Here is a 20,138-nt window from a genome sequence, read left to right as displayed (position 1 = left end):
TGGATGACTGAAGAAATTGAGGGTTTGGTTAAGAAAAAGAAAGAAGTTTATATCAGGTATAGACAGGATAGATCGAGTGAATCTTTAGAAGAGTATAAAGGCGGTAGGAGTATACTTAAGAGGGAAATCAGGAGGGCAAAAAGGGGACATGAGATAGCTTTAGCAAATAGAGTTTAGGAGAATCCAAAAGGTTTTTACAAATACATTCAGGATAAAAGGGTAATTAGGGAGAGAATAAGGCCCCTCAAAGATCAGCAAGGCGGCCTTTTGTGTGGAGCCGCAGGAGCTGGGGGAGATGCTAAACGAGTATTTTTTATCAGTGTTTACTGTGGAAAAGGATGTGGAAGATATAAAATGTGGGAAACAGATAGTGACATCTTGAAAAATGTCTATATTACAGAGGAGGAAGTTCTGGATGTCTTGAAATGCATAAAAGTTGATAAATCCCAGGAACTGACAGTGTACTCTAGAAATCTGTGGGAAGCTAGGGAAGTGATTGCTGGGCCTCTTACTGAGATATTTGCATCATCGATAGTCACAGATGAGGTGTCAAAAGACTGGAGGTTGGCTAATGTGGTGCCACTGTTTAAGAAAGGTGGTAAGGACGAGTCAGGGAACTATAGACCATGTGAGCCTGACATTGGTGGTGGGCAAGTTGTTGGAGGAAATCCTGAGGGACAGGATGTTCAAGTATTTGGAAAAGCAAGGACTGATTAGGGATAGTCAACATAGCTTTGTGCATGGAAAATCATGTCTCACAAACTTGAATTGAGTTTTTTGAGGAAGTAACAAAGAGGTTTGATGAGGGCAGAGCTGTAGATGTGATCTAAATGGCCTTCAGTAAGGCATTCAACAAGGTTTGCGTTGGGAGACTGGTTAGCAAGGTTAGTTTTCATGGAATACAGGGAGAACTAGCCATTTGGATACAGAACTGGCTCGAAGGTAGAAGACAGAGGGTGGTGGTGGAGGGTTGTTTTTCAGTCTGGAGGCCTATGACCAGTGATGTGCCACAAGGATCTGTGCTGGGTTCACTACTTTTCATCATTTACATAAATGATTTGGATGTGAACGTAAGAGATATAGTTAGTAAATTTGCAGATGACACCAAAATTGGAGGCATAGAGGATAGCGAAGAAGGTTACCTCAGATTACAACGGGATCTTAATCAGATGAGCCAATGGGCTGAGACATGGCAGATGGAGTTTAATTTAGATAAACGTGAGGTCCTGCATTTTGGGAAAGCAAATCTTAGCAGGACTTATACACTTAATGGTAAGGTCCTAGGGAGCATTGCTGAACAAAGAGACCCTGGTGTGCAGGTTCATAGCTCCTTGAAAGTGGAGTCGCAGGTAGACAGGATAGTGAAGGCGGCGTTTGGTATCCTTTCCTTTATTGGTCAGAGTATTGAGTACAGGAGTTGGGAGTCATGTTGCAGCTGTACAGGATATTGGTTAGGCCATTGTTGGAATATTGCGTGCAATTCTGCCCTCCTTCTTATCAGAAAGATGTTGTGAAACTTAAACTGGTTCAGAAAAGATTTACAAGGATGTTGCCAGGGTTGGAGGATTTGAGCTGTAGGGAGAGGTTGAATAGGCTAAGGGTGTTTTCCCTGGAACGTCGGAGGCTGAGGGGTGACCTTATAGAGGTTTATAAAATCATGAGGGGCATGGGTAGGATAAATAGACAAAGTCTTTTCCCTGGGGTCAGGGAGTCCAGAACTAGAGGACATAGGTTTAGGGTGAAAGGGGAAAGATATAAAAGAGACCTAAGGGGAATTTTTTCAAGCAGAGGGTGGTACATGTATGGAATGAGCTGCCAGAGGAAGTGGTGGAGGCTAGTACAATTGCAACATTTAAAAGGCATCTGGATGGGTAGACGAATAGGAAGGGTTTGGAGGGATATGGGCCGGATGCTGGCAGGTAGGACGAGATAGAGTTGGGAATCTGGTCGGCACGGACAGGTTGGACCGAAGGGTCTGTTTCCGTGTTGTACATCTCTATGACTCTATTTGGCCCAAACTACGTTATTCTAAAGCAACAGGGCCAGTCCTCTAGACTTGCATGTTTATTTTTCTCAACGTGGTCACCCAATTTCTATCTTTTTTTATTCATTCATGTGCTATGTGTATCACTGGCTGGGCCAGCATTTCTTACCCATCCCTAACTACCCCTGAGAAGATGGCGGCTTGATCCGCTGCAGTTCTTGTGGAATAGGGACACCTGCAATGCTGTTAAGAAGAGAGTTCCAGGATTTTGACCTAGCAACACTGAAGGAATGATGACATAAATTTCCAAGTCAGGACTGTGAGTGGCTTAGAGGCAGATTTGTGGTTGACGATGTTCTCGTGTCTTTGTTCTATCAGACAGTAGAGGTCACAGGTTTGGAAGGTACTATCTAAGAATCCTCAGTGAATTGTTGCAACAAATGCCATAGATGTTTAAAGCAATGAAAGGAATTGAATTTTAATGATTTGAGGGACAAGGAGCCAACTGAGATTATTGGGTAAGGGAGAGGAGGACAGTGATGTAGCAAACTGGAGTCATATTATAGTTTAAAGTAGTAAATTCTGGAAGAAACTAAAGCATAGATAAAAGCTTCTTCATATGGGAGATAGAGATAAGTGAGGAGATGGGAGTTACTGGATAGAGGGATGTCATCCTTCTGACATCTTTCCGGAGTAACCATTAAAGGCATGCCCGGACTTGCAATCTGACAGGGCAACACTGCTATTGTTTTTGTGAATGGTTAGAGTCTGGACTTGGAAGTGTAGGACTAAAGAACAGGAACAGGCCATTAAGCCCTTTTGGCTACTTTTCCATTCAATGAAATCAGCTACTGCAACACCATCTACTTGTACTATCCTGATATCCCGTGATATTTTTCATATGTATAAATCTTTCAATCTCTATCTTGAATATCCTCAATGACTGAACCTGGGGCAGAGAATAGCAAAGATTCACTGCCCTCAGAGGGAAGAAATTCCTTCTCAGCTCAGTCCAAAATGGCCAACCCCTTATCCTGAGATTGTGTCCCTGAACAAAACACTAAAATCTTTGCCCTTCTTTTACTCTCCAGAAAAGACAGACACTGGGGCCAACTTATATCACCCATTCTGAGCATTTTCCCTGTTAAGTTGTTCAGCAAATCACCCTACGGATGACTGAATTCTACTCAAATTCTGTCTAAATTAAAGTGTTTTTTCCGTGCGGTTACAATGGGGTTTAAATAAAAAGAGTTGATTGCTTTTCACTCCTCCACTGTCATTCCAGCGAACACTAACAATTCAATCAAGGAAACAAGCCCATTTTAGTATCTCCACAACAAAACTGATGATAAATCACAACCTTGATGAGCGACCTATTTTATAGAGATCAGACATGAGGCAGCTGAAGCACTAACTGGAATCGGCAGCTGACGAGTCACTGGTCCAACAAAATGTTGAAAGTAATTGACTGCGCCTTTTAGCACAAGAGGAGTCTGTCAGGGCAGGTCTGGCTTCCCCTCCCCCATTAGTCCTGCAAGATTATTTTGTCCAGGCAGAGGATATCACTGGCTGGGCCAGTATTTACTACCCATCCCTAATTCTCTTGAGAAGGTAATGGGGAGCTGCCTCCTTGAATTGCTACAGTGCATGTGGTATAGGACACCCAAAATGCTGTTCGGGAGGAAGTTCCCATGCTTTGACCCATGGCACTGAAGGAATGTCAATATACAGTGGAGGTCTGCTATAAAGGAGTGATTGGGTCCCAAAATATATTCTAGACGGATCACATCAAAACTGCACCTCATTAATAAGAAAATTTTTATTTTTTCATTCATTCATGAGATATAGGTGAGGGGCATTTGTTGCCCATCCTTATTTGCCCCTTGAACGGAGTGATATGCCAGGACCATTTCTGACAGACAGTAACACAAATTGTTGGAGAAACTCAGCAGGTCTGGCAGCAACTATGGAGAGAGAAACAGAGTTAATGCTTTGAGTCCAGTGACCCTTCTTCAGAATTGATTGCAGCTAGGAAAAGATGGTATTTATACTGATGATGGGGGTGGGGAGAGGCAAATCGGTTAGCTGATAAGTGGGGACAGAGCACAGACAGAGAGAGAGAGAGATAGTTAGACAGACAAAGGGATGATTGATAGTAAGTCAGGGAAGAAGAAAAATTAAAAATACAGTTCTGAACAAGGGTCAGTGAACTCGAAACAATAACTCTGTTTTTCTCTCTCCACAGCTGCTGCCAGACTTGCTGAATTTCGTCAGCAACTTCTGTTGTTGTTTCAGATTTCCAGCATCCACAGTTCTGTGTTTCATTTTACCATTTCAGAGGGAGGTTAAGAGTTGATAAAGTGTGGTGCTGAAAAAAGCACAACAGGTCAGGCAGCATCTGAGGAGCAAGAGAATCGACATTTCGGGCATTACCCTTCTTCAGGACAGAAAGGTCATGCCTTAAACCTCAACTCACTTGGTCCTCGAATGCTGCCTGACCTGTTGGTGCTCTTCCAGCAACACGCTTTATCAACTCTGACTCTCCAGCATCTGCAGTCCTCACTTTCTCCTAGAGGGAAGTTAAGAGTCAATCTCATTGATGTAGGTCTGCAGTCACATGTAGACCAGGCTGGGTAAGGATAGCAGAATTCCTTTCCCTAAAGGGTATTAGTTGGTTGCCAGATTTTTACTGAATTTAAATGTCACCATCTACCACAGAGGGATGCAAACCATGTCCCAAGAACATTAGCCTGGGGCTCTTGATTATTAGACCAGTAACATATCAGTCAGCCACTGCCTAACTAGCAAAATAAGGATTTTGAATTCAAATTTGCTTCTTTTGGGAGCAATAAGACCCCCATAGTTCAAGAGAATTTGTAACGGAATTCTGAGCAGTAGTTCTAAGTCAAGACAGTGTGCAACTTGGAGAGAACTTGTAGGGGAGATGGTCTCATGTATGTGCTGCCATTGTTTTTATAGGTGTTAGTGATCACAGGTCTGGAAGGTGCTGCCAAAGGAGCCTTGGTGAATTACTGCAGTTCATCCTGTAGATGGTACACACTGCTGCCACTGTGCATCAGTGACGGAGGAGGTGGTATTGAAGTTGGTGGTCAGTTAAGCCAGCTGCTTTGTCCTGGATGGTGGAAAACTTCTTGATCATTGTTTGAGTTGTGAATGTTTGGAATTCTCTATCCAAGAGGGTTGTGGATGGTCTATTGTTGAATATATTTAGGTCTGGAACAGTCTTTTGGGGTCTCAGAATGGAGAGATGGCAAAAAAGTACAGTTGAAGCCTAACATCAGCAATGATTGTATTCAAAGGTACAGCAGGCTCGATGAGCCTGGGGTTGACTTTCCAAAATTGGCCCATAAAAATTAATGGACAAACCAAGTAAAAAAATTCTATAAGTGTTACAGAAAAATACTGGGTTACTTTTCCATCTTTTTTGTATATTAGTCATATTGAAGAGGGGAACAAAAAGGGATATTTGACAAAGTATTAAGAGTTACCCACCTTGATAATGAAGTGATTTTTCACACTTTCCCTTGGTGTGGTATCAACAGCTGTACAACACTTTTGTGTTTGCCATATCCCGAACATAACTCACACTAGGATCCCATTTATCCACCACCCCTGTGCTCCCTGAATTGCAATAATCCCCTGCCCTGAAACATCTTGGTTTTAAAATTCTCCTCCTCCTTTTCAAACCTCACCATGACCTCACCTGCTCCCGACCTCTGCGAGTTCCTCCAGACCTACAACCTTTGTAAACAGCTCTTCGATCTTCCAGTTCAGGTATCAAGCACATCCCTTAATCATTCAACCACTGGTGATATTATCCTCAAATGGCCAAGGCTCCCGAGCTCTGCAATTCCCTTCTTTAATATCTCCACCTCTCTTGCTTCCTTCAAGATTCATCTGGAACCTGATCCCTTTGACAAAGCTTTTGGCTACCTTTCCAAACGTCTTCAAATATGGCTCAGTGTCAACCTTTGATCACATTGCTGTGAAGGATCTTCAGGACTTTTACTGCTTTAAAGAATGATGTATAAATGCAAGCAACTGTGGTTTAGCTGATTTTGGTCATTAATTTTAAACTCAATTCATCCTCCAGAAACCTTGTGCATGTGTGTGGGATTGTGTATTTTGTGGATCTGTGCTTGTCATTGTGACTGTGCACATCATGGTGTTTATACAGACATTGTGTGCACGTTATGGTATCTGTGCGTGTCACTGCATATATGCATCGGTGTGTCTGCATGTCATTGGCTGTGCACAGGTCATTGCGACTGCATGATGTATCTGTGTGTCACTGCATCTGTACATAACATTGTGTCGGTATCATGGGTATATGAATAAGAAGGGTTTGGAGGGATATGAGCTGGGTGCTGGCAGATGGGACTAGATTGGGTTGGGATAGCTGGTCAACATGGCCAAGTTGGAGTGAAGGGTCTGTTTCCGTGCTGTACATCTCAATGATTCCATTTGCAATGGATCACCCTGGTCAACTGCATGTGTGCATCATTGCGACTACATGTCATTGTCTGTGCACTTCACTGCATGTGCTCACGTCATTGTATCTGTCCCTCTCTATAAGAATGGTGGTAAGCACAGTAAAAAGTGCCACCAGGCTCTCCACAACAGTATTATTAATCGAACTTCAACACTGAGTCACAGAAGATGACCAAATGTCTGGTCAAATAAGTAGTCTAGGTTTCAGGAGAGTATTTCAGAGTTTGGGCTTCAGGCAGCTGAGAGCAAGGCTATCAAAGGGTGCAGCAATTAAAATTTGGGATGCACAATTGACCAGGGTGATCCACTGCAGATGGAGTCATAGAGATGTACAGCACAGAAACAGACCCTTCAGTCCAACTTGGCCATGCTGACCAACTATCCCAACCAATCTAGTCCCACCTGCCAGCATCCAGCCCATATCCCTCCATACCCTTCCTATTCATATACCCATCTAGATGAGGCATCTCTCACAGGATGGAAAGAGCCATCATCATCCTTGCTTCTTTCTTCTCACTCAAATATTTTTGTCTATTCTTTCATGGGATGTGAACTTTGATGGCAAGACCAGCATTCATTGAAGATCCCTCATTGCCCTTGAACTGAGGGACTTGTTCGGCTATTTCAGAGGAAATTTAAGAATCAGTCAACATGGCTGTGTGTCTCTTCACGCCTGCTTGGCCGTTTAATAAAATCACAGTGCGAATTACATTAACATGTGCCCATCTTAGTCACACCAAGGCCAATCTCTCTGGAGCAGACAATTCCAAAGACTCACACCTTCTTCACAAAGAATCTCATTCTCACAATTCAAAATTGCTGATCCCTTATCCTGAGACTATGACTCAAAGTTCTAGATTGTCCAACCAGTTGAGGAGACAGCCTTTCAACAGATACCCTGCCCAAGCCTCTCGGAATTTCACAACTTTCGCCAACGTCACCATCCAATCACCAGAGAGGATAGGCCCATTCTGCCCTAGCTTGCCATTGTTGGCTCAACATACCTTTTACAGAGATGTTAGGTGGGGGCCCCTCAATCCTCAGGTTCCATGGGGGATCCCCCAGATTGGCAAAGTCCCTCATCCGGAGGTAGCTGATGGTCAACCGGATGATGGAGGCCTTGTCCAGCTGGCTGGTGATAGCTCCCGGGAGTGGAAGCATCTTCGCCAATTCGTAGAACTCAAAGTTTTCTTTCCCCCGTCGAAAGCGAGCAGCATTGCGAGACTTCTCCTTCCGAAGGGCTTGCAAACTGGGAAAGAGGACAAAGACATTCTGTCATTAGATTTTCATTCCCTCACCATTCTAGACTGCTTCATCATTTTTTTATTCTTGTGCCCAAAGTCATTCTGGTTAAGGAGAATCCCTACTTATGTTGAATGAAACCATTAAACTCTCTCAGCATAACGCTCCCTCTACACTGACACACCCCATCAAAAAAACACACACACACGATACAGAACAGGATTAGATACAGAGTAAAACTCTCAAAACACTGTCCCCATCAAACACTTCCAAGACAGGAGCAGCTGGAAGTTCGATACAGTATCTCTCCAACAAATAGTCCCAGATAATTGGAGGGATATGGGCCGGGTGCTGGCAGTTGGGACTAGATTGAGTTGGGATATCTGGTCAGCATGGACGGGTTGGACCGAAGGGCCTGTTTCCATGCTGTACATCTCTATGACTCTATATGAAACTCAACTCAGCTTGGGCAGTTACTAAATTCTGGATTCTGGAAGGCATTAGCACCCAGTTGCATTCGCTATTGCATGGAATGTATTTGAGCACCAGACTGGATTGGAGTGGACTCCATTAGTCCCAGTGAAGAACCATTGACACTCTCTGGCTCAGCAGCCAGGTAAAGAGTAGGTTTTTTGGGAGAGTAAAACAGAGGTGGGGAGTGTCAAAGGGTTCTAAGGGGGAAAGAACAAGTTCATTCCTAATGCTTCTAGCCGTCTGCAGTTTTAATTTTCTGCTTCTCACCACGTCTGTCCTCTTCCTTCCAATAAAGTTCAACTCCAGCTCAAGAAACAGAAATTTCATCTTCCTGTTAGACGCTTTGAAGACCCACAGACTCAATACTAAGTCCAACAATTTCAGATCATAACTTTGTTCTCCAGTTGTTTACAATTCCAGCTCCTGAACATTTGAAATACTGTTTACAATTTTGGACTCCTTACGTAAGGAGGGACATACTTTTTTTATTCTTTCATGAGAAGTGGATATCAAGCAAAACATTTATAACATAACATCAAAGGCAAAAAAAACATGCCCACCCATACTTTCCCTGAAACTGAGTCATTTCAGAGGGCAGTTTAGAGTCAACCACATTGCCATAGATCTGCAGTCACACATAAGTATGGCAAATTGAAGTTGGGTTTTTACATCAACCAACAATGGTCACCATCGGTCCAACTTTTAATTCACTGAATTCAAATTTTGCAATCTTCCATGGTGGTATTTGAACCCATGACCCCAGAACATGAGCCAAGGTCCTCTGGATTACTAGCCCAGTGACTTACCACCATGGATACAAAATTGGCTTTATGAGAGGAAGCAGAGCATAATAGTGGAAGGATGTTTGTCAGACTGGAGGCCTGTGACTAGTGAAGTGCCTCAGGAGTCAGTGCTGGGTCCTTTACTGTTTGTTATCTCTATCAATGATTTGAATGAGAATGTACAAGGCATGATTAGTAAGTTTGCTGACGACATTAAAATAGGCAGTATCATGGACTTAGAAGAACTCAGAATCTCTACAGTGTGGAAACAGGCCCTTCTGTCCAACAAGTCCACACCAATGCTCCAAAGAGGTAACCCACATAGAACCATTCCCCTACCCTATATTTGCCCCTGACTAATGCACCTAACCTACACATCCCTGAATATTATGGGCAATTTAGCTTGGCCAATTCACCTAACCAGCACATCTTTGGATTGTGGGAGAAAAACGGGGCACTTGGAGAAAAACCATACAGACGTTGGGAGAATGTGCAAACTCCACACAGACAGACATTCGCCCGAGGTTAGGATCTAACCCGGGTCCCTGGCACTGTGAGGCAGCAGTGCTAACCACTGCGCCACTGTGCTGCCATCAAAGAGAAATATTATCAGAAATTGCAGCAGGACCTTGATCAGCTGGGGAAGTGTGCTGAAAAATGGCAAATGGAGTTTAATATAGATAAGTGTGAGGTCTTGCATTTTGGAAAGTCAAATCAAGGTAGGAGTTTCACGGTGAATGGTAGGGCCTTAAGGAGTGTAGTGGAACAGAAGGATCTTGGAGTTCAGGTTCACACTTCTCTGAAAATGGAGTCACAGATAGACAGGGCAGTGAAGAAAACATTTAGCACACTGGCCTCCATCAGTCAGGGCACTGAGTATCGAAGTTTAGAAATTATGTTGCAGTTATACAGCACATTGGTGAGGCTGCACTGAGAGTATTGTGCTCAGTTTGGGTCACCTTGTTATAGGAAGGATGCTATTAAACTGGAAAGAGTGCAGAAGACGTTTACAAGGATGTTAACTGGACTCAATAGTCTGAGTTATAGGGAGAGGTTGGGCAAGCTGGGACTTTTTTCTTTAGATTGCAGGAGACAGAGGGGGAACATTTAGATGTGTATAAGATATTGAGAGGCATGGATAGGGTGAGTGCACTCAGTCTATTTCCCAAGGTTGGGTATCAAGGACTAGAGGACACCGGTTTAAGGTTAGATGGGAAAGAATAAAAGGGAACCTGAGGGTGGTACGCATATGGAATGAGCTGCCAGCGGAAGTGGTTGAGGCAGGTACATTAACAACACTTAAAAGGAATTGGAACAAATACATGGATATGAAAAGATTAGAAGGATATGTGCAAAGTGCAGGAAAATGGGATTAGCATGGACGGACATTTTGATCAGCATGGACTAGTTTGGGCCAAAGGGCCCGTCTCTATGCCATCAACCTTCTCCATTTGCAAAGGAAGCTATTCAGAGAAAGTTCATTCGACTGACTGCTGGGATGAAGGGAGTTTTGCTTTCGAGGAGAGGTCAGGCAGGTTGGGGCTTGTAGTCATTGGAATTTTGAAGAATGAGAGATGATCTTATTAAAGGCATACAAGTTTGAAGGGGCTTAACAGGATGGATACTAAGAGGATGTTTTCTTTCGTGGGGATGCAATCAAGAACTACGGTAAACCCATTTAAAATAGAAATGATGAGAAATTTCTTCACTCAGAGGGATATTAGCCTTTGGAATTCCCTTTCAGAGGCTTCAGGATCGCCAAATATATTCAAACCCGAGTTAATTGATGAGAGAGTCCAACGTTTGGAGGACAAGTGTGGATAAAGGGAATTATACTTTATTTCGGAGACTAGCTGCTGAACATGTTGATCACCATTGAACTGAAGACCGGGTAATAAGTCTCCAGGTAAAAGCACCCTCGACGACCACCCTATAGTTATGTTCAATAAAAACCTGTGACTGTTCACTCACAAAACAGTCAATCCCAGATTATGACAATGGACGAGCAGGCTCGACGGGCTGAATGGCCTCCTTCAGCCCTTATATTCATTCACGCCATCGCCTTCTCTTAGTTTTTTTTCCTGACCTCCCACCATCATCCCCTCTTCAATGTAATTCCTCGTGTTTTCCAGTCCCCTTCCGTCTTTGTCCGTTCCCTCTTCATCACAGCACTCCCCTCTTGCTTAAACCCATTTGCTCCCAGTTCGGAGAGGGGGCAAAAAAGGCGCGAACTCGTCAGTCTCGCTCGCTTGCCGTCGATGCTGGCCCAACGGCTGAGCACTTCCAGAATCTTCCATCAGTACGCGCATTTCCCCCCTCCACCGAACGACAGAGGCCTCACGCGTGGAGTGAATGTTTGAAGGAAGCAGTAAAACATCGGAAACGTATGGAGTGTTGGCCAGGTGGGTTTTAGGAAACAAGTTTGAAATAAAAACAGAATATGCTGGAGAAACTCAGCAGGTCTGGCAGATCTGTGGAGACAGAGGGAAAAGCAAACACTTCGGGGCCACAGACTATGCACCAGAACGCGCAATGTTTCTGTTTTTATTCAGATTTCCAGTACCCGCAGCTCTTTGGCTTTTCTCTTTTTCGAAATGTCGATAGTTGGCTTCTTGCCAGGAAGGGACATAAACCATTATAATATTTACACAGCTGCAGGGGGAGAGAGAGAAAAATAATACTGAGTGGAATGTGTAAAGACTGCCCGGGGTCGCTTCTTCTGGCATTGAATTCCAAAAGTAAACTGTACGAAGTAGCTTCAGAAACACTCACTCCAAATCGCTGTGACCAGAATAGACAACTGTATGTGGAAAATGGTATTAAATCAGATAACAGATGCAAAATGTTACCAGATTCACGTGCAGGAGCTATGCAAAAATAGGGTTATATCTAGAATCTCCTTAGACAATACCATGCGTGACACTTCTATTCCTAATTCCAACATATAGAGACAACATTTACAACAATGTGTAACAGGTATACATCCTGATCAATGTTCCAGCTCGTGACACAATAAGGTTTATCAGTCAACCACACTCTTCCTGTTATTTGGACCCATGAAACATCTCTAACATGAAAGCATTGGAAAACTCGCAGCTTCTTTCCTCTGAAAAAACTCCTGAAACAAATCTGTATCAGAATTAAAGAAGACGACCTCCATTGTGTCTTCGGGTGGTGCACCGAAGGGGTCTGAATCGGTCTGTCCAGCAAAAGGATTGTGATTAAAAACCAAAAGAACTGTGGATGCTGTAAATCAGAAACAAAAATAGAAATTGCTGGAAAAGCTCAGCAGACCTGGCAGCATCTGTTAAGAGAAATTAGAGTTAACATTTCGGTTCGAGTGACCCTTCCTCAGAAAGTTCTGAGGATGGGTCACTCGACCAGAAACATTAACTCTGATTTCTCTCCACAGATGCTATCAGATCTGCTGAACTTTTCCAGTAATTTCTGTTTTTGTTTGTGAAAAGGATTGTGAGCTGTGATTATAAATTCATGTCTCTGGAGAGTGTCATGAGCCTGCTATATGTGCACCTTGCCGTTAAGACAGTTTGCTTTTAAGGATTCGTGTTGTGGGTTTCCAGTGTTGTTTGATTAGATTAGATTACTTACAGTGTGGAAACAGGTCCTTCAGCCCAACAAGTCCAAACCGACCCGCGGAAGCGCAACCCACCCAGACCCATTCCCCTACACCTAACACTACAGGCAATTTAGCATGGCCAATTCACCTCTCCTGCACATTTTTGGACTGTGGGAGGAAACTGGAGCACCCGGAGGAAACCCACATAGACACGGGGAGAATGTGCAAACTCCACACAGTCGACTGAGGTGTGACTCTACCTATCAGTTAGTCTGCTACAGGTCTGTAAGCTATACACAGAAATTCACTGATTAGCTGTAATGTCTGCTTTCTAACTTATAATGTGTTTTACTGTTTAAAATAAACTAACCCACAGAGTTAATCCCTGATCAGCAATTGATGATTAGACTAATATCATTAATATCAGAGTCAAAAAAGTGTGGTGCTGGAAAAGCACAGCGGGTCAGGCAGCATCTGAGGAGTCGTCGTTTCCTCCTATTATCATTAACATGCTGAGCATGTTAACATTGTGCTTATAAAGCCTATTGTGCTTACCCAGTCTGGAAGCAAATTAATCTTCAAGTGAAAAATATATTTGCCAGTCTTATATTGTGCTAAAATGCATGAGACAACCCTCTATATCTTTGCTCATTACAGTGCCATTGAAAACACAGCTTTCTGGTAAGCAGCCAAATTCCTATAAAGAAGCCAATTTAACTCACTTAAGAATGGCAAATGTTCAGGGTGTGCACCAGATTGATAGCAAGCGGGGAAGGTCAAAGGCATATTGTCAGACTATCCACAAAGTTACCCAGTTTAAATTGAGACACAACAGACCTCTTAACAGAACTGAACATGTTTAAGCAATGTTCACAGCTATGGTTTCAAGATTTGGATATGTCAGATGAAGAAAAAACATGCAATTTGCTTAGCAATTTGTAATAAAGGGCTATATAGACTGAAGACATCAGGATTAACAATCAGAAATAAAAGAGTTCCAAAAGATATGCATCACATTACAGCAGCAATTCAAAGTCAGATCAAACTTCAGACAGAGACAGAATACATAGACCATTTTGTGAACAGATTCAGAGAAAGGGGTTCATTCTGTGATTTTTCAGGTGGGGAGCTACTAAACAGGACAAAACAGCTACAAAAATTGGTGATTGTATTTAAATTATCTGTGCTCAGAAAACTGTGACTATTAATTATGTCAGAGACAAAAAAACTGCAGATGCTGGAATCCAAGGTAGACAACCAGGAGGCTGAAGAATACAACAAGCCAGCGAGCATCAGAAGGTGGGGAAGTCAACATTTCGGGTGTAACCCTTCTTCAGGACTATTGATTATGAGCTGAGATTCCCAATCAAATCACAGAACCAAATAGACCGCAGCAGTTCAACACTGCAGTTCACCACTATCTTCTCAAGGGTAACTAGAGATGAGCAATAAATGCTGGCCCAGCCAGAAATGCCTACATCCTATGTGTGAATGAATTTTTTTAAGAATACATTGATATAGGATCAAGTATATGGGATACTCCTGCTCAGTTCACAAAGAATGAAAAGCTGAAAGAAAAAGTAAGGCAGCACAAAAAATTACAAATACTGCATTATCAATCCAATTGAAAGACTGCTCAATTGCAGGAAGATCTGGAGCAACTCGCACATCAAAGAGGTCATGCTTAGCAGGAAAAGCTACAGAAGCATTAGCTTGAGCTCAGAACAATGCTGGAGAACACAACAGACCTGCAAAAATAGATGGAGATGTACAACACATACATCAAGGAGCTGCCATTCATTCAGACAGTATTCTTCAAAACTAAATGCTAGCTTCAGTGCTCCAGCAAAAGAACTCAGCAAGATATGGAAGAATCCAAATAATCACTGGAGCAGCAAGTGAGAGAGATCCAGGCATCAAATAAAATAAAAAAGTAAAAACATTGAAGGGCCAGACGGTTAGTGCAGCAGGATGTGAAGGAGAAAATATACCAGAGCAACAAAACGCTACATCTTTGATAGAATTAGAAGAATCCATGGTGAAAAACCAGAAGCTTCAAAATAAGCTGTTAAGAAATGAAAAGTACATGCCAAAAAGGTTTGAAAACAGCTTGAGGAGCAAGATCAGGCAGCAGCTAATCTGGAATAAAACTTGGCTGAGCTGTATCAGGATGAGCAAAGTCTAGGACAGACCTGCAGCCCATGGTATAGAAACTTGACGAGACAAACAGGAGCAACAGGCAATATCACTGACAATGGCATTTCTGGACCAAGTCCCATCATGGAATCAAAATATTGCAGATGGTGGAAATCTGAAATAAAACAGGAAGTGAGTTTCTCCAGCACTTTTCACTATCATGAGATCTGTAAGTATCAGCAGATTATCAACATATTACAGAGACATAGGCTCTGGAAAGTTTTCTTAAGGAAAGGAGGATGTTGCATATACAGTATTGTGACTCTGCCTGTCTGTTAGTCTGCTGTAGGTTTACAAGCACCACATGCAAAAAACAGTTTACTGTAATGTCTACTTCATAATTATGTGTTTTACTGTTTCAAATAAATTAACCCACAGAGTTAATCAGTCCCAGATGAGTGACTGATTGTTAGACCATTATCATGACAATCTACAAACTTCTGACTCAGATGCAAGAAGACAGCTCATTAAGCCATGGTGATACTTGAAGGAAAAATAACAGTGATTGGAAGGGGGCATGGAAATAAAAAGAACGAGTGAGACGCGATATGGGTGAGACAGAAAGCAAACAAGGAGAGTGAGAGCAGGACAGTTAGCAAGAGGGCAAGGGAGAATCAAGGATGAAGAGTATAAAGGAATGAAAGAACACAGAAAATCTCAACAAGGTGAAGGAGAGAGAATTTATTTAAAAGGACGATATTAACAAAAGTGAGTTACAACAGGGAAGGCCCAAATCACAGCAAAGGTCACAAAATTTTAAAAATCTCCTTACTGACAGATTAAAAGAGCTTTCCCCACTTGAATAGAGTGATAACTGAAAGAGAAATTTTAGTAGCCACTAAATCAAGTGAAATCACAGGGCAGTTACAGCATAGGAGATGACCACTTGGCCCATCATGTCTATGCCAGTCCTCTACAAGAACAACTCCCCAGTCCTGTGCCTTTTCACCAGATTCATGCTTTCTGTATTTGTTCATGGCATGTGGGCATTGCTAGTCAGGGCAGCATTTATTGCCCTCTCCTAATTGCCCACATTAACACAGGACAATCAACTGTCAGTCACATTACTTTAGGTCTAGAGTCACAGGTAGGGATGGCTGATTCAATTCCTTGTGGGACAGATGCATTTTTACAACAATCAAAAATGGTTACATGGTCACCATTTAGCCAGTTTTTATTACAGATTTTTAAATTCATATTTCACCATCTGCCATGGTAGACTTCAAAGCCATACACCTAGAACATTAACCTAAGTCTAACCCCAACCTGTCAATAGACATTACCGCTAGGCCACTGACTGACCAGAAATCATTTTTCTTTTGTTAATTATCCAATTCCCTTTCGAAAGCCATGGCTGAACTGGCCACCCCCACATTCTCAGACAGTGCATTCCAGATCCTTAACCACTCACTGCATGAAAAATATGTTTCCTCAGATTGCCAGTGTTTCATTTGCCATTCAACGTACTTCACTAATGGGAATCATTTCTCCCAATCTGCCTTGTTCAGACCTTTCATGGTTTTGGGTAGCTTAATCAAATTCTTTGCCAACATTGCTTTCTCCAAGGAGGACAGTCTCAGATTCTCCAATCTATCCATGTAACAGACCATTTGTCAGAAATTCCAGGAACCATTCTTGGAAATTCTGAAGCCCCCCCCCAATGCTCAATTCAGAGTGAACCCCGCTGAGGAGATATTTTGCATAAAGAACACGATGATGCCTCTACAAAGTGGAGAGAACTCCATGTGATGTACTTCCATTGTCATATTTTGCTTTAACTTGTAACAGCAATCTTCCTGTTTGGTAACTTTTCGCTTTTGGGATCCCATTTGTGTCACTTCAACTTGCAAATGTGTCTCAGTTCACTATTAAACATCACAGTTAGTGCTATCTCACTGTGACTAACTTCATCAATTCTCTACCTCCCCCTCACTCTTCTCAAGTTTCCTTAAGTGCTTCTTCACTAACAAAGTAAAATGCCCTCAAAAAGCTTCACAGCAACTATCAAAACAATTTAGAGTCATAGAGATGTACAGCATGGAAACAGACCCTTCAGTCCAACCCATCCATGCCGACCAGATATCCCAACCCAATCTAGTCCCACCAGCCAGTACCCGGCCCATATCCCTCCAAACCCTTCCTTTTCATATACCCATCCAAATGCCTCTTAAATGTTGCAATTGCACCAGCCTCCACCACTTCCTCTGGCAGCTCATTCCATCCTCATACCACCCTCTGTGTGAAAACGTTGCCCCTTAGGTCCCTTTTATATAAGACATAGGAGTGGAAGTAAGGCCATTCGGCTCATCAAGTCCACTCCGCCATTTAATCATGGCTGATGGGCATTTCAACTCCACTGACCCGCATTCTCCCCATAGCCCTTAATTACTTGTGACATCAAGAATTTATCAATCTCTGCCTTGAAGACATTTAGCGTCCCGGCCTCCACCGCACTCCGCAGCAATGAATTCCACAGGCCCACCACTCTCTAGCTGAAGAAATGTCTCCGCATTTCTGTTCTGAATTGACCCCCCTCTAATTTTAAGGCTGTGCCCACGGGTCCTAGTCTCCCTGCCTAACGGAAACAATTTCTTAGCGTACACCCTTTCCAAGCCATGTATTATCTTGCAAGTTTCTATTAGATCTCCCCTTAACCTTCTAAACTCCAATGCTTACAATCCCAGGATCCTCAGGCGTTCCTCGTATGTTAGACCTACCATTCCAGGGATCATCCGTGTGAATCTCCACTGGACACGCTCCAGTGCCAGTATGTCCCTCCTGAGGTGTGGGACCCAAAACTGGACACAGTACTCCAAATGGGGCCTAACCAGAGCTTTATAAAGTCTCAGTAGCACATCGCTGCTTTTATATTCCAACCCTCTTGAGATAAATGACAACATTGCATTCGCTTTCTTAATCACGGATTCCAACTGCATGTTTACCTTTAGAGAATCCTCGACTAGCACTCCCAGATCCCTTTGTACTTTGGCTTTATGAATTTTCTCACCATTTAGAAAGTAGTCCATGCTTGTATTCTTTATTCCAAAGTGTAAGACCTCACATTTGCTCACATTGAATTCCATCAGCCATTTGCTGGACCATTCTCCCAAACTGTCTAGATCCTTCTGCAGCCTCCCCACTTCCTCAGTACTACCTGCCCGTCACCTATCTTCGTATCATAGGCAAACTTCGCTACAATGCCCCCAGTTCCTTCATCCAGATCATTAATATATAATGTGAACAGCTGCGGTCCCAACACTGAACCCTTGGGAGACCGCTTGTCACCGGCTGCCATTCCAAAAAAGAACCTCTTATCCCAACTCTCTGCCTTCTGTCAGACAGCCAATCCTCAATCCATGCCAGTAGCTCACCTCGAACACCATGGGCCCTCACCTTACTCAGCAGCCTCCTGTGTGGCACCTTATCAAAGGCCTTTTGGAAGTCTAGATAGACCACATCCATTGGGTTTCCCTGGTCTAACCTACTTGTCACCTCTTCAAAGAATTCTAACAGGTTTGTCAGGCATGACCTCCCCTTAGTAAATCCATGTTGATTTGTTCTATGCCAACCCTGCTCTTCCAAGAATTTAGAAATCTCATCCTTAACGATGGATTCTAGAATTTTACCAACAACCGAGGTTAGGCTAATTGGCTTATAATTTTCCATCTTTTGTCTTGATCCTTTCTTGAACAATGGGGTTACAACAGCGGTCTTCCAATCATTCAGGACTTTCCCTGACTCCAGTGACTTTTGAAAGATCTCAACCAACGCCTCCGCTATTTCCTCAGCCACCTCCCTCAGAACTCGAGAACATCGGGGCCAGGAGATTTATCAATTTTAAGACCTTTTAGCTTTTCTAGCACTATCTCTTTTGTAATGGCAACCATACTCAACTCAGCCCCCTGACTCCCTTTGTTGGGATATTACTCATGTCTTCCACTGTGAAGACTGACGCAAAGTACTTATTAAGTTCTCCTGCTATTTCCTTATCTCCCATCAGTAGGCTTCCAGCATCAGTTTGAAGTGGCCCAATGTCTACTTTTGCCTGTCTTTTGTTTCTTATGTATTGAAAGAGACTTTTACTATCATTTCTAATATTACTGGCTAGCCTACCTTCATATTTGATCCTCTCCTTCCTTATTTCTCTCTTTGTTATTCTCTGTTTGTTTTTGTAGCCTTCCCAATCTTCTGATTTCCCAGTGCTCTTGGCCACTTCATAGGATCTCTCTTTTTCTTTGATACATTTCCTGACTTCCTTTGTCAGCCATGGCTATCTAAACCCTCCCTGGATAATCTTTCTTTTCTTGGGGATGAACCTCTGTACTGTGTCCTCAATTATACCCACAAACTCCTGCCATTTTTGCTCTACTGTCTCCCCTGCTAGGCTCTGCTTCCAGTCGATTTTCGTCAGTTCCTCTCTCATGCCCTCATAATTACCTTTGTTTAACTGTAACACCATTACATCCGATTTTGCCTTCTCTCTTTCAAACTGCAGACTGAACTCTACCATATTATGATTGCTACTTCCTAAGTGTCCCCTTACTTTAAAATCTTTTATAAAGTCTAGTTCATTACATAGCACTAGGTCCAAAATAGCCTGCTCCCTTGTGGGCTCCATGACAAGCTGTTCCAAAAAGCCATCCTGTAAGCATTCCAAGAATTCCCTTTCTTTGGATCCACTGGCAACATTATTCACCCAGTCCACCTGCATATTGAAGTCCCCTATGATCACCGTGACCTTGCCTTTCTGACATGCCTTTTCTATTTCTTGGTACATGTTGCGCCTCTGGTCCTGACCACTGTTAGGAGGTCTGTACATAACTCCCATTATGGTTTTCTTGCCTTTGTGGTTCCTCAATTCCACCCACACAGACTCCACATCATCCGAGCCTATGTCATTCAGTGCCATAGATTTAATTTTGTTCTTAACTAACAAGGCCACCCTGCCCCCTCTGCCCACCTCCCTGTCTTTTCGATAAGTTGTAAATCCTTGGATGTTTAACTGCCAGTCCTGAACCTCCTGCAACCATGTCTCTGTGATGCCTACCACATCATAATCATTCACGATAATCTGTGCCGTTAGTTCATCTACTTTGTTACGAATGCTCCAAGCATTCAGGTAATGTGCCTTAATGCTAACATTCTTATCATTAGAGATATTGGAAGTCATAAGATGTCCTAAGTTATCCTTCCTTTTTGTTGCATTCCTAATCTGCGTCAAGGTTAAATCCACCTGCATACATGCTAACCTCCTGCTTATCTTTCTATTTAACTCCATACTCCCTGTCGCTAATATCTTTCCCCTCTCACCCTAAACCTATGCCCTCCAGTCTGGACTCCCTGACCCCAGGGAAAAGACTTTGCCTATTTG

The 20,138-nt window shown here is 42.9% G+C and overlaps 1 protein-coding gene across 4 annotated transcripts in view; it reads right to left on the bottom strand.

Annotated features, from left to right (window-relative positions):
* LOC122542817 (neuronal PAS domain-containing protein 3-like) overlaps positions 1–20,138 on the bottom strand; it is a 441,402-nt gene that overhangs the window by 283,812 nt on the left and 137,452 nt on the right. For all 4 annotated transcript variants that reach the window (XM_043680887.2, XM_043680884.2, XM_043680886.2 and 1 more), the window contains one exon: positions 7,501–7,745. In XM_043680887.2, the coding sequence (XP_043536822.1) occupies positions 7,501–7,745 (245 nt within the window). The remainder of the gene's footprint in view (positions 1–7,500; positions 7,746–20,138) is intronic.

The sequence above is a fragment of the Chiloscyllium plagiosum genome, unplaced genomic scaffold (assembly GCF_037043375.1).
Source record: "Chiloscyllium plagiosum isolate Xiang-an unplaced genomic scaffold, Cpla_swu_hap1 HiC_scaffold_47, whole genome shotgun sequence".
In the NCBI taxonomy this organism is placed as follows: domain Eukaryota; kingdom Metazoa; phylum Chordata; class Chondrichthyes; order Orectolobiformes; family Hemiscylliidae; genus Chiloscyllium; species Chiloscyllium plagiosum.
Note: the sequence above shows the minus strand (reverse complement) of the source record. Positions and strands in the feature narration are given on the sequence as shown.